The 14,166-nt window shown below is 41.8% G+C and overlaps 1 protein-coding gene across 1 annotated transcript in view; it reads left to right on the forward strand.

Moving 5' to 3' along the window:
- The first annotated feature begins 2,994 nt into the window (after positions 1 to 2,994).
- The window catches only part of MFSD2B (major facilitator superfamily domain containing 2B), a 138,213-nt gene continuing 127,041 nt past the window's right edge, over positions 2,995 to 14,166 (forward strand). The window contains exon 1 of the mRNA XM_033937131.1: positions 2,995 to 3,121. Within this exon, the coding sequence (XP_033793022.1) occupies positions 3,014 to 3,121 (108 nt within the window). The 5' untranslated portion in view covers positions 2,995 to 3,013. The remainder of the gene's footprint in view (positions 3,122 to 14,166) is intronic.

A 14,166-nucleotide genomic window follows, 5' to 3' on the forward strand; every position in this document is an offset into this window, starting at 1 on the left:
GTGATATTGTATAAGTTTAAATGATATTGTCTGATACATTTGTTGTAAGATGTAAAATGAATAAAGAATTTATTAAAAAAAACAAACAAACCTTCAGTCATAATTTTAAGAGATTGAAGATTGCTGCCTTACCAGATACTCCTTCCAGCAGTCTTTTTGTGGTGAGAAATGCTAACTGAGAACTATTACTATTTATTATTTATAAAGTGCTACCAGACGCATACAGCGCTGTACAACAAACATGCAAGAGGTGGTCCCTGCTCGAAAGAGCTTCCAATCTGATTAAGATGGACATAGGGCAAAGGCTAATGCATGTTACTTAGGTGAGGAAATATAAAGGACTAGAGGTAGGGGAGTAAAGAGGGAATGGCAGCAGATTATGGGTGCTTTACACGTTGGGATGGGAGGGTATAAATACAGTTTCCAAAAAGTAGGTTTTTAGCCTGGATTTGAACACCCTGAGAGATGGGGCCATATGCACTAAGCCAGACAGGATGTTCCAGGCATAAAAAGCATAGAAGATACTTTATATTCAAAGAATTAAACTTCACTGCATATGTATACAGAAACAAGGAAAAACTGCCCCCTTCCCCCACACCCACCCCGAGTTGTGTGGAAGTAAAAGAAGAAATGTTTTCTGTGTATGTAATATTTTCCCCATAATTTTGACTTGGTAGTTAATTTCCTTGTAACTTTTTCATATTACTAGTGATCAGGTAGTAACTATCTTACGCTTATCTTTACTTTTCTTTTCCTTATTCTTTCTGTTCTACCCTCTTGTCCCTATCCTGCTTGGTTTTTTTCCATAAAGATATTGTAAGCCTTTTGTCCTTTTGGCACGGATTCTGTATAGGATGCCCAGGGAGAGGAGGTGCGGGCCCGCCTCATTTGGACAAAGACGGGCCTGCTGGATGGATGGTGTGAGGACCCGTCCGGCCAACTTGCGGGTAAAACCGGGGGGGGGAGGGGTCCGGGGAGGTGGGGTTGGGGCATTTTGAGGGGGGTCGTTGGGGGGTCTGGCAGGAGGGGTTGGGTACTCTCCTGCCAGTGATCTTCGGGGAGCAGGGCCTACTGTTAGGAAGGGTTGAGTACCTTCCTGCTGGCGATCGTGGGTTCTGTGGGCAGGAGGGGTTGGGCACCCTCCTGCCGCAATCGTCGGGGATGGGGTGGGGGAGTCTACCAGCAGGAAGGGTTGAGCACCTTCCTGCCGGCGATTGTGGGTTCTGTGAGCAGGAGAGGTTGGGCACCCTCCTGCCGCAATTGTCAGGGGGAGGGGAGAGGGGATACTAGCGACCATAGCTGTGGCCGCTATACTAATCGTGGCAGGGAGATCCCTTGCTGCAATTAAGTATAGCGGCCGCATCTATTTACCATTGTAAACGTCTCCCGCTTTACTAGGGAGACACGTAGGGCCGCCTAAGGCTACCGCCTAACCTTAGGTGAGCTTAGGTGGGCTTGCAGGCCTCCCTAAGCTCCCGGAGGTGCCTTCAATATAGGCGACCTGCCTGGGGAGCATTTGTTTAGAAAACGTACCTCCCTATTGGCTTAAACAGCTGTAGGATGCGTACAGCTGCCTACAATCGGGACACACTTTGCAGAATCGGGGCCTTTGTGTCTAGTTTGGTTAATTTGTTTGTGTACTTTCCCCTTGTTATGTTTTTATTTTAAATATTGCCCATTGTTTTTATTAATTGTACACCGCTTTGATTTGACTTTTTGTTAAAAATGGCAGTATATCAAATAAAATAACTGTAACTGTACATCCAGAAAAATCCAAACTTTCATAGTATAAATAACTTTTATTGATTCTTAATACAAAGGGCTCCTTTTACTAAGGTGCACTAGCGGTTTTAGCACACGCTTAGCACGCGCTACAATGCCGTGCGCTAGCCGCTAACACCTCCATAGAGCTTGCATTTGTATTTTCGGTGTAGCGCAGGGTTTGCACGTGCTAATCTTCAGCGCGTGCTAAAAACATCTTATTAAAAGGAGCCCATAGTTATAATCAATTTCAATCGGGATAAGATTGTTTTTGAGGGGTAAGAAAAATCACCAGTAGCAATTCAGTCTGTATATGACATAACCAGAAATATAAAGATTCCTGTTTAGCAAGAATGCAGCTTTTGTGGACACTAGATGATGCTAGGGAGGAAGCAGAACACTACCACTGCCTGGAAGGCCATCAGTGCTGTCTGTGTAACCATGTTTCAGAACAGTGATGCAAATTTGAGGATAGCTCGTGCAAGCTGCATTGCTTTTCTTATAAATGGGCTTCAAGCCCTTTGAGCAACTCGGTTCAGTTAAGAGCAAGTTTCAGAGAAATGTTGAGAGAACTATGAAGTTCTGTACATTTGTTTTATGTTGTTATGTATTTTTTTATTATTGTAAACTGCATAGAATTTATTCAGGCTAGAAGTTTTATAATAAATAAAATTTGTTTCCATAGCCAAAATAAGAGAGAATTCTAGCTAAAACTGTGTACCTGGTGGGATTTTGATAGAATAAATGAATACCAGATGGTACTATAAGTAACCGAGGAATATTCTAGTGTAGTGTTAGGCGAATACTGATATTTTGATATTGCTAGGAGTTGCAAGTTGTGACTGTGTATTATTATCATGCAAGAATCACTGGATGTAAATATGTTTCCGTCATGTACACAGTAATATAGCAGCCTGAAATTCCTTCACTGTGTTTAATTCCAGAATGCAGAGCAAGCTTACAAAATTGCATCCTTTGAAATATTTAATGGAGAAAGCAAAAGGGAAAAAGAGAAAAAAATCTAGAAAAAGATGAAATGTATATATGTCTTTTTTTTATAATATTTTATTGTGAATGTGGTATTGTAACCCATTTTGTTAAAGGGGAGCTATAATCAAATAAACCATAAACCATAGAAAAAGGGCAATAGTTAGGAAAGGAAGGGGTGTGGAATAGCAATAGCTCGTGGACTCCGCCTCCCTACCCCTGTTCTGCTGGCAGGGACTCAAAAGGCAGAGAAGCTGGAAACAGCATGCCTCCTGCTGCCATGGCTGAGCGACCAGGAGACACTAAGCACACCTCCAAAGGAGTCAGCCGTGGCAGCGGCACCAGACTCAACCAACTCCTGAGAGCCAGACAGGTAGGACAAATTCCCTCCATCCTTCAAAGCTGACCTGCTGTGAATATTACAGCACGCAACATAACAAGTCACTACACCACCTGTTAGTGTGACAGAATGGCTATAAAAGAGCCAGGACAGATAGGAAATTATACCCAGGGAAAAGGGTTTGTACTTAAGAAACATACAAAATGTGCTTTTGCTTCCAAGAGGTAAAGAGAGGTTGGGGGTGGCAGTCACCAGAAAATAGTTTAGTATTAAGCCAGGCTGTCTTATCTCTAACATGCAGCTTCATCCTTCCCTTGAGCTCTCGGTCACAAACTTACTTTTCTGGGAATCCATGATAGTAATAAGGCAAGAATATCCAGCCTGAATATGACAGATAAAGTAACAGGCAATTCAAAAAGTTTCAGTTCAGAATAAATTAAATACTTTTAATAGCATATTTCATTTATAATTTGCAAAAGATATCTAATTATTTTTAACTTCTGATTGTTGAGGTTTATTATGGTTAATAGTTAGTTGCCAGTTATTTAGAAATCTGCAGTAAAGGGGCTTTATAAGGCACATACCTAGTCAGCTTTTGAAATGCACAAGACTATAGAAAGCTTTGACAGGAATGCCGTAGAAGACAAGTGCATTTGTATTAGTTATCCAGAATGGGGGGGGGGATGGTAGTCAGCTACGTTTATTGAGCAAATGCTGTTCATTGAGACAGATAATAGGATGCCAGGTAAGGGCCACCAGGCACATTTAGCCTCCCCAGTTTGTTTTCTTTTATGGTGTCCCTGACCACAGTTGATCTCTGGGGATTCCTTTAGTTGTGTGATAATTGTCATACCAATGAGATCAACCCTGAGTCTGGAAATCCAAAGCTGCTAAAGCAGCACACTCATATCTTACATGCTGCTCTTGCAAAAGGCATTACAACCTATTCTATACAGTCAAATTTTATTTATTATTATTTTTGCTACAATGGTACTGTACAAAATAAAAGTAACGGGCTATTGCCATGGGAAACTCTAAGCTATTCATAGACTTTTTTTGTTGTGTGTTATATTTAAACTATTTGTTCTCAAGATTTTGTATCTGCTCAGTCAGTTTAGAATGGAAACCTTATATCAAAAAATGTTAACACAATAAATTCATAGGCATCTATTATCCTTGCTTAGGAAAGCAACAGGAGGTCGCCTGATTACCCAGAACACCTTGTTTAATATCCAAATAAATCATGGGACTAAAAAATATTTTCACAGTAGAGCCAAGGAAACTTTTAATGCACATCATGTGGTTTGGGAGACTAAGATGAAAGCTGCAGTGTACCTTCCTGATTTTTCTGTTGCTGCTATATCACAAGCAGATTGCCCGGCGTTGCCCGGGTATTTATTTATCCTGGTTATTTATTTATTTTAATCTTCTATTAGACAGTAAAAGGAATAAAATTGGCCTCACGCTGCTGTACTATCTGTGAAGATCTATATGTAGCAGTTCTCTATTTCGTATCCTGTAGTTGGGCCTCACGCTGCTAGACTGTCTCTGAAGCTCTAGATGTAGCAGCTCTCTTTTTTGTATTCTGTAGTTGGGCCTTATGCTGCTGGACTGTCTCTGAAGCTCTAGATGTAGCTTTGATTACACTTGGCCAATTACATTACGTTTCCTTGGAGGCATTGTATAGCAATGACAGCACAGCACAGTGTGGCATCATTCTCCAAGCTTCACACAATTGGTCAAAGCAATATCTGTCTTTTTTTATGATTCTTTACATCACCCCCTTCCCACCCCCACAGTGTTTGTTCCCAGATAGTAAGTGATATGTATTCCATGCGTTTCGAAGTTATGCTGGAACATACATACATACATCTGATTTTATATATATATATATATATATATATATATACTAGTCATTAAGCCCGTTACATTAACGGGTGCTAGAATATATGTATGTCTGTCTTTCTGTCTCTCTCACTCCCACTGTCTCTCTCTCTCCCTGGCCCCCATTCTCTGTCTTTCTGTCCCTCTCCCTGCCCCTGTGTCTTTCCTCCTTTCTTTCTGTCTCCCTCCCTCCTTGCTGTCTGTCTGTCATTCATTCCTTGCATTTCCCTGTGCAGCTGCAACAGCATTTCCCTCCCCCTCCATTTCCCTGGGCAGCAGCAGCAGATATTTCCCTTCCCCTCCAGGTCCCTGTGCAGCAGTATCAGCATTTTCCCCTACCCCCCTTCCCTACTCTTAGCATGATGTGGCCTGTTCCTTTTGGCTGCTCCCCCTTCCCTCCCGCGGTGTAGCCTGCTCCAAGGGCCTCCCCTTCCCTTATCATGTTTCCCGCAGGCAGGCCCAGCTTCTCCCTGCATGTACCCTTTTTTGTTTCTGTTTCCCTCCCTCGCATGGCTGCCTGCCTGGTCCCATTGAGCGGCTCGCAGCTGGAGTCTCTTTCGGCGCTTCCCTGCCTGGCCCGCGGTCTGGCCTGCTCTAGGCGAGTGTCGCAGCGGCTCCTCTCGATCCCCGCCAGAGTCAGAAGCCTTCTCCAACACTGGTGCGGCTCATGAGAGGAGCCAACACCGTGATCTGGAGAGCAGGGAGTCCAACGCTGGTGGCTGGGAAGCAGTAAGGCTGGAGACTCGCGCATGCGCACTCCTGTGGCCACAGACCTACATCTCACAGATCAGAGATCACGGAAGTGCGCAGTTGAATGCCCATGCGCGGCTAGGGTTTTATTATATAGGATATATATAAAAGAGAGCCATGTTATAGCGTGCAAGTAAAACCATCTGTGTGGCATTGCACATTTTAAAAACTAATGAAAGTAAGAAAAGTAATCCTTAAGATAGTATTAAAACACTGAAATAAATCATTTCTTAGATGTTTGTGTCATTCATCTTCAATGTGCCTCACTGTTATGCATTTTGAGAGAGGTTATGGGGCAAAGTTCATTGCCTTTATCAGGCCTGGTTATGGATGTAGTTCTTCAAGTTGATATGTCATTGCCCACTTCACTATCACATAGTGGTTTACAGAAATGTCATTAACACCTTTCACTTAAACTAAGCAAAACTATCATTTATAGATGTGACCTTAGTGTCACTAATGCCTTTGCAGCCTGGGATGGATATTCTCATGCATGCCTTTTCAGGAATGGATTTCCCTTAAGAGCAGCATAAGGGATAAACGCTCTAGGATTGTTCTAATTGGGTTTCCACCTGTAGTAATTTGGGATGTGGCAGAGGAAAAGCCTTACCGGTCAGGGAAACAGCCTTTGTCTGGTCTGTTTTGTACTACTGGCACCTTCCCCCCCCCCCCCATGGCCAGCTGCTTGAGTATCTGGGTGGGTAAGCAGCTGGCTATGGGGGGAGGGGAGAGAGGTGCCAGTAGTGCAAAACAGACCACTCTTTATTTATGAAATTGTTATGCCATATGATCTAACATTTTTGGCAGTGTATAACATAACACACAAAGGGACAAATTCTTTATATTGCACATAAAAAAATCAGCTTAGCATGATTGTACAAAATGCATGTAATTTTTATAGAATCACAACGCCACTATGTGATGCATGAGTTATAACCAGGTCTAAATGCCTGCAGCTAAGTTATGCTTGAATCTGGTATATTCTATAATGTGCTTAACTCCTAGAAATGCTCCCAATCTGTCCCTGGCCATGCCCCCTTTTTAATTTGTGCATTATAACTGGTGCATACTTTTTTACAGAATCACACTTTCCAAGTTGTGCATGTAACTTCTAATTAGTCCTAATTAGCATCAGTTATGGGGTGTTCATTACCAAATGGTGCCTATTAGGCCAATTCATTAAGTTGTACATGTACATCGGCACACAAGTTTAGGCACCATTTATTGAATTTGGGGAAAAGCTTATAAAATACACAAAAAACATAAAAACCAATGCAAAAAAAAGTTAATCACAATGGCATTAAATCATATCTATATCTGAGTAGGTGTATACAGCATCTGTAAATTAGGCATTCTTATCAATTACATAGGCTATGATTCTATTTTAAATAGTTGTCACATCAGAAATGGCACATTGAAACAGGTGAGTTGTTAACAAGTTTTCAAACTGACTTAAAGTTCTAGTCACTCTCAACACAGGTGATAGTGTATTCCAAAGCTATGGACCTTTAATATAGAATGTTGAAGTTCTGTATTCCTCAAGGCAAACTACTTGGAAAGAAGGCACAACAAATTGGAAGTTGCTGATTTTAAACACATCTGGCATATCTGCACAATAGATGCATTATACAATCATAACATATCACTTAAGACAGGCTTCTCCAACTTTTTCTATCAGAGGCCACATTTTATATTTCATAACATTTGAAGAGCCAAAACACGCAAAAGTGTCTCATTCTGTCATGTAACTCCCCCCCCCACACACACCCACCCACCCGTGCCTTTACTAGTCTTTCTCTCATGCACAGTCCCCCTCCAGCCTCTTTCTCACCTGCAACCTATTCCCCTCACCAGGCTTCAGTTGCAGAAGAAAAATTGGGATTCCTGCTTCTCCACGTGGCACATCTCCTTTCCAACAGCAACAGACTACAAAACCTTCAAAAAATAAACAAAAACCCTACTCTTCAAAAGATACATAAAACCCATATAAAACAACCAGATTAATTTAGCAAATCAAAAACTTATTCACTTATCCCTTACATACTTCCAAACATCGTGACAACTCTTACGTAATTGGACCTTAGCATAAGTTCTTTAGCATATATTCTTTAGCATATGTTTTTGTCATGTGTTCTTTAGCATGTATACTTTAGCAAATGTTCTTTAGCAATATCATGACAATTCTCATATAATCCGCCTTGAACCACCTTGGTAATTCTCATGTAATCGGCCTTATGTATTCAACAATTTCATGAAGTTCTTATGTAATCCGCCTTGAACCATAAGGTAATGGCGGAATAGAAATCACTAATGTAATGTAATGTAATAAATGTTTGCCAATGTGATGGCAGGCAGAGAGGTGATTATAAATCACCATCCCATAAGAATTGCTTTTTTTTAGCCAATGTCAAAGCCTTACAAAAAAGAAAATACTTCCTCTCCTCATTGAAAAAGAAAATAAATAGCAATAGATGAGGCAAAACTATGATCAGTTTAGTCCAGATCTGTCTCCAAACTCTTGTATCATTGAACATTGCCAAAATATATGAGCCAAAGTAGCTCTCAGGTTTAGAATGGGTACCATCTGTATAACTAAGCTCTTATGAGCCCTCCTTAGAGATAAATATAATGATTTTTACATGCATATGTTAATTCTTACAGGATCATATTTTGAGAGATCATTTTAATGCTACTAAAACATCTCTGCAATAGGTCAGCTTGTACTGGAACCCCTAATTCCTCACTCCAGGCATTAGCCAAAAAAGCATAATACTGATAATAGTGTGTGAACTTTATTCTACTGTCTTCCACTGTCCATAAACATTGCTGAAGACAACACTGAGACTGGGACTTCAAAGACTATAGAAACATAGTGGTGCACCAGTAGTACCGTAAATCTGCCTGATTGTAATGTACAAAGTACTTCAAAAGACAGTAATCTTCCCTGATCATCCAGTACATCTCCCAACCAGCAGAGACCCTTAGTTATGTTGGATACCCACTTGACTATGCAGTCACAGGTGAATTTACATAAGAACATAAGAACTGCCATACTGGGACAGACTGAAGGTCCATCAAGCCCAGTATCCTGTTTCCAACAGTGGCCAACCCAAGTTTCTAGCTAGATCCAGGGCCAATATTGAAGGGGAACAAACAGGGCAGCTACTCTGGGCCCCAAGGCTTTGGGTGCCCTTAGTGGGTCAGCACGTCCACCCCCTTCTATCCGTGCCAGTCTGACGTCTTCCTCTCCTGGTCGTGCAGACACATCTGTAACCAGTTTAAAAATATAATTATTTTAAAATTAAAAGTTTTATTTTTTGTTTCTCACCTGGGGTGATGTGCTGGAGCCTGTCTGCCAGGGTTCCAGTGCTGCAGGGCTTCCTGAAGTTGGCAGCTGTTGAAGAGCTGCTGAAGTGCCAGGCCAGGGTCTACAGGTTTATTCAGGCTTGTGTAAGCCATAGAGATGCCAGTTAGGCACGTGCACAGTAGTGTGCACTTGCATAGAATGTGCATGAGAGTAGGGCAGTGCACGAGAGCAGGAGAACAGTTAGGAAAATTAAGTCTTTTGATTGGCTACTGACACTGAAGACTCCAAAAGGTGGGGGCTGCTTTAGGAGCAGGGAATCTCTCATGCCTCCGTTACTCCTGGCATGAGAGAAGGAACAGGCAGGTGAATTTAGGTTGCCTGCAAGTTTAAAAGCACTTTTGTGGTTTAATTACCTAAAGCAGTGGTTCCCAACCCTGTCCTGGAGGACCACCAAGCCAATCGGGTTTTCAGGCTAGCCCTAATGAATATGCATGAGAGAGATTTGCATATAATGGAAGTGACAGGCATGCAAATCTGCTCCATGCATATTCATTAGGGCTATCCCGAAAACCCGACTGGCCTGGTGGTCCTCCAGGACAGGGTTGGGAACCACTGACCTAAAGTATAGGTTATGCATGTGTTGTGAACTGCAAGGTAATGGCGGAATAGAAATCCCTAATGTAATATAATGTATGAGTGTAGTTATTGAAGTGTATGCATGAGTATGAAAGATGTGATTCCATGGAATAATATGATTGAGTAGGTTCTAAGAGAAAGGTTGGGCAGTTGAAAAAGAAAAGTTGGTTGTTTTTAGCTGGCTGGGGTAGAGTGAGGATGCTTGAAAAGGTTTGTGAATCCTCAGGGTATTGAATGTCTGTTTTGAGCTCAGAGTGGGTTAGGAAATGATAGGATTTGACCACTGATATAGTGATCTGTAAAGGTAATTTATTGGGTGAATATAAAGTAATTTTATGGATGTCTGAGAGGACAGAAAGCCAAGATTGAAGAATATTTGAATAACTTTGGGTTTAAGAAAAGTTATTTTGGCTGAGATTAAAAGGAAAGCTTGAGAAATAATTCTTTAAGGAAGATTTTAAAAGATTGAAAGACTTTTGAGTAACTGAGAGAAGAAAAGGCTCAGAATTAATATTAAAGTTAAAATACAGTCTTCTTTGATGTGAACCGCTTAGAACTTATGGTAGGGCGGTATACAAGAATAAAGTTGTTGTTATTATTATTATTAATAATAATTGAGAGAATATTTCTCTGTATTTGGATTTTCAAAGTTAGAGTCAAAATAGAATTCTGCAGCTCTGTTAAAAAAAAAAGTACAGAAGGGCTTTCACTGAGTTGTGCTACTGAAGATTCTAAAGCACTTAGATGTGCTGTTCAGTGTTCTAAAGACAGTACAGTGCTCCTCCGCAAATTCATGGTCGGCGGTTCGCGGTCCCAGTCATTCGCGGTATTTTCCGACCATGAATGACCGGGCAGGAGAGGGCAGTAGGAGCGGCGAGTGAAAGAAATCACTCGCTGTATGCTCTGACCGCCTCTTCCTGTACTAAAGTCGGGCCTTACCAATCAGGATCTGCGTGTCAAAGCAGCTCCTGATTGGTGACGCCCGACTTTAGTACAGAAGAAGCGGTCGGAGCATACAGTGAGTGATTTCCTTCACTTGCCGGCACTCCGGCTGCCCTCTCCTGCCTCTCCAGCTGCCCTCTCCTGTCTCCCCTGCCTAAAATCCATATTCGTGGTTTTTCAAAATTTGCAGGGGTTCCTGGAACGTAACCCCTGCGAATTTAAGGGGAGTACTGTAGATTGTTTTAAAACCTATTGACACAGGTTACATTAAGTTGAGAACTGAATGAAAGTTGAAAGAGTGTGTGGCACACTTGGAAACTGGGACTAGTTACGGAATTCTTCTGAATTAAATTTATTTTGATAGAAAAAGCTAGTATACATGAAAAGTTAAAGAAGAACACACAAATACACCACTCAGGGAGTTAGGGTTTTTGCCTTATTGCTTTATTATGAGATAGGTAGTAGGTACAGCAAGCTCCAGTGATTCCAGAAATTTCAGATCCAGATCCAGTAGTTGTTTCTGCAGTTCCGGTTCCAGATCTAAATCCAATTCCAGCAGTAGTAGTTCCAGCTTCCTGAGCTCCAATGCAAGAAAGTTGCAGTGGGCCCGAAGACAAAGGTTATCTTTTTCTTTACCAGTATGCACACTACTGCTATTTTTGTTCGGGACATTTTAAAAGATTGAATACTTACCTGCAATAGGTTAAGGAGAAATTCTGTAAGGAGAGAATAAAAGTTAAGTAAAGTATTAAGAGAGGAAACACAATAAAGAGTACAAGTAAGAAAATAAAGAATACTTACCTAAGGAATTGTTGGAAAACATAATAGAAAAGAAGTTAATAAGAAGCACTTTACGTTTATTCTGAAATTTACTGATTTAATGCACTTTAATGAAAAGTCTTTTTAACTGAAGGTGAATATTTATATTTTAAAAGCTTTTGTGCAATAAATTTGAATTTTACTTATTTCACCAAGGGCTCCTTTACTAAGCTGCGCTAGCATTTTTAGCGCACGCACAAGATTAGCACACGCTATAGTGCGCACTAGCCAAAAAATTACCGCCTGCTTAAAAGGAGGTGGTAGCAGCTAGTGCACGAGGCATTTTAGCACGTGCTAAATGTGCACTAAAACCGCTAACGCGCCTTTGTAAAAGGAGCCCCAAATGGTCTGTTGGAGTCTCACAAAACACCTCATTTCTCCTGGACAATTACTCCTCCAAATCCTAAAACAATTCAGTTAAAAAATTTATTTGCAAACACGAGACCTACTGTGAGTATAGGGAAGACGCACGCACTGCCTCAGGCGAAATTTGATCTTCTGCTCGCACCCTGAACACTACAGTCTTTTGGCTATTGTGAAAGAGGCTGATCCTTAGCGTGCACACAGTAGAGTTCTTGTGTGGCGTGGGAAAAATAATAAAAAAATTCACGCCCGCTTGCAAATTGGCATCATGGCCAGTTTATAGTTGGGGTCTTAATTCAGTGTTAGGAGTTATTGGACACGTCCTGTTCAAAAGCTTTGATGTTGACAGTTGATCATTTCCTAATGTATTTCATCTTTGCTATTACCTAGGTTTAAAGAGTTGGAAAATTATAAGCTATTTCAGGCTTTAAATTCCCCATGGCCTTTCAGCAGAATAGAGCAGTTTTAAGAGTTTTGTTTCATTTTTTACTCAAGGTTAATTCTGAATTTCATGCAAGCTAAGAATTTTTTCAAATCTTTCTAAGGAGCAAGAGAGAGCGGCTCAGGCCAGGAGAGTGAAAGTGAGAGCGGAGGAGCAGTGAAGCAGCGAAGACAAGGGGAGAGAGAAGGAGTCTAGGAGAGTGAGAACATAAGCATTGCCTCTGCCGGGTTAGATCATGGGTCCATCATTCCCAGCAGTCCGCTCCCGCGGCGGCCCCCCCAGGTCCATGACCTGTAAGTGATCTTTTACTTAAAACATGTTATTCCCTAACCGTTAAATATCCCCTTTTCCTTCAGGAAATCATCTAATCCCATTTTGAAACCCATAATCGTACTCTGCCCTACCACTTCCTCTGGAAGCGCTTTTCAGGTGTCCACCACCCTCTGAGTGAAGAACTGCCTAGCATTTGTTCTGAATCTGTCTCCTTTCAATTTTTCTGAATGCCCTCTTGTTTTTGTTGCCCCCACTAGTCTGAAGAAGTTTCTATCATGTCCCCTCTAAGTCTCCGCTTTTCCAGGGAAAAGAGCCCCAGCTTCTCTATCCGTTCAGCATATGAAAGGTTTTCCATGCCTATTATCATCCTTGTTGCTCTTCTCTGGACCCTCTCGAGTATCGCCATATCCGTCTTAAGGTACGGCGACCAGTATTGAACGCAGTATTCCAGATGCGGGCGCACCATTGCTCAATACAGTGGCAGGATAACCTCCTTTGTTCTGGTAGTGATACCTTTTTTGATAATGCCCAACATTCTGTTCGCCTTCTTTGAGGCTGCTGCGCATTGTACCGCCGGCTTCATTGTTTTATCCACCAGAACCCCCAAGTCCTTTTCTAGTTTGCCTTCCCCCAGTACCATCCCCCCATCATGTAGTTATACATCGGGTTTCCTTTCCCTATGTGCAAGACTTTACATTTCTCTACATTGAAGCTCATCTGCCATTTATTTGCCCAGTCACTCAGTTTGTTCAGGTCCCTTTGTAGTTCTTTGCATTCCTCCACAGTTCTAACCCTACTGGAGAATTTTGTGTCGTCTGTGAATTTTATAACTTTGCACTTCGTCCCTGATTCCAGGTCATTAATGAATATATTGAACAGCAACGGTCCCAGCACTGACACCTGCAGGACATCACTCGTGACCCCTTTCCAGTCAGAGTAGTGTCCCTTAACTCCTACCCTTTGTTTCCTGTCTGCCAGCCAATTTCTGATCCATCTGTGCACGTCTCCCTCCACCCTGTGGTTCCACAGTTTCCTTAGTAGGCGCTCATAGGGTACCATGTCGAAGGCTTTTTGGAAGTCCAGATATACGATGTCTATGGGGTCACCTTTGTCCAATTGTTCGCTTACCCACTCAAAGAAGTGCATTAGGTTCGTTTGGCATGATCTTCCTTTACAGAAACCATGCTGGCTTGTTCTCATCAAATTATTTCTTTCTATATGCTCATTGATACTGTCCTTGATCAATGATTCAGCCATTTTCCCCGGAACTGAGGTTAAGCTCACCGGTCTGTAGTTCCCCGGGTCGCCTCTTTGATCCTTTTTAAAAGATAGGTGTGACATTTGCTATCCTCCAGTCCTCCGGGATTACCCCTGTTTTCAAGGATAGGTTGCAGATCTGCTGCAGTAACTCCGCTGTTTCGTCTCTGAGCTCTTTCAGTATTCTTGGGTGGATTCCATCTGGGCCCGGAGATTTGTCTGTTTTTAATCTATCTCTCTGTTTGAGTACGTCTTTGAGGCTTATCTGCATGCAAGATAATTTTCCCTCTTGTTCCCCCTTGAAGATTTTTTCTGATTCTGGCACATTGGATGTGGCCTCTTTTGTGAAGACCGACGAGAAGAACGTGTTTAGTCTTTCTGCCACCTCTTTTTCCTCCTTTACCA

This window comes from Geotrypetes seraphini, chromosome 3, assembly GCF_902459505.1.
Source record: "Geotrypetes seraphini chromosome 3, aGeoSer1.1, whole genome shotgun sequence".
NCBI classification, from domain to species: Eukaryota; Metazoa; Chordata; class Amphibia; order Gymnophiona; family Dermophiidae; genus Geotrypetes; species Geotrypetes seraphini.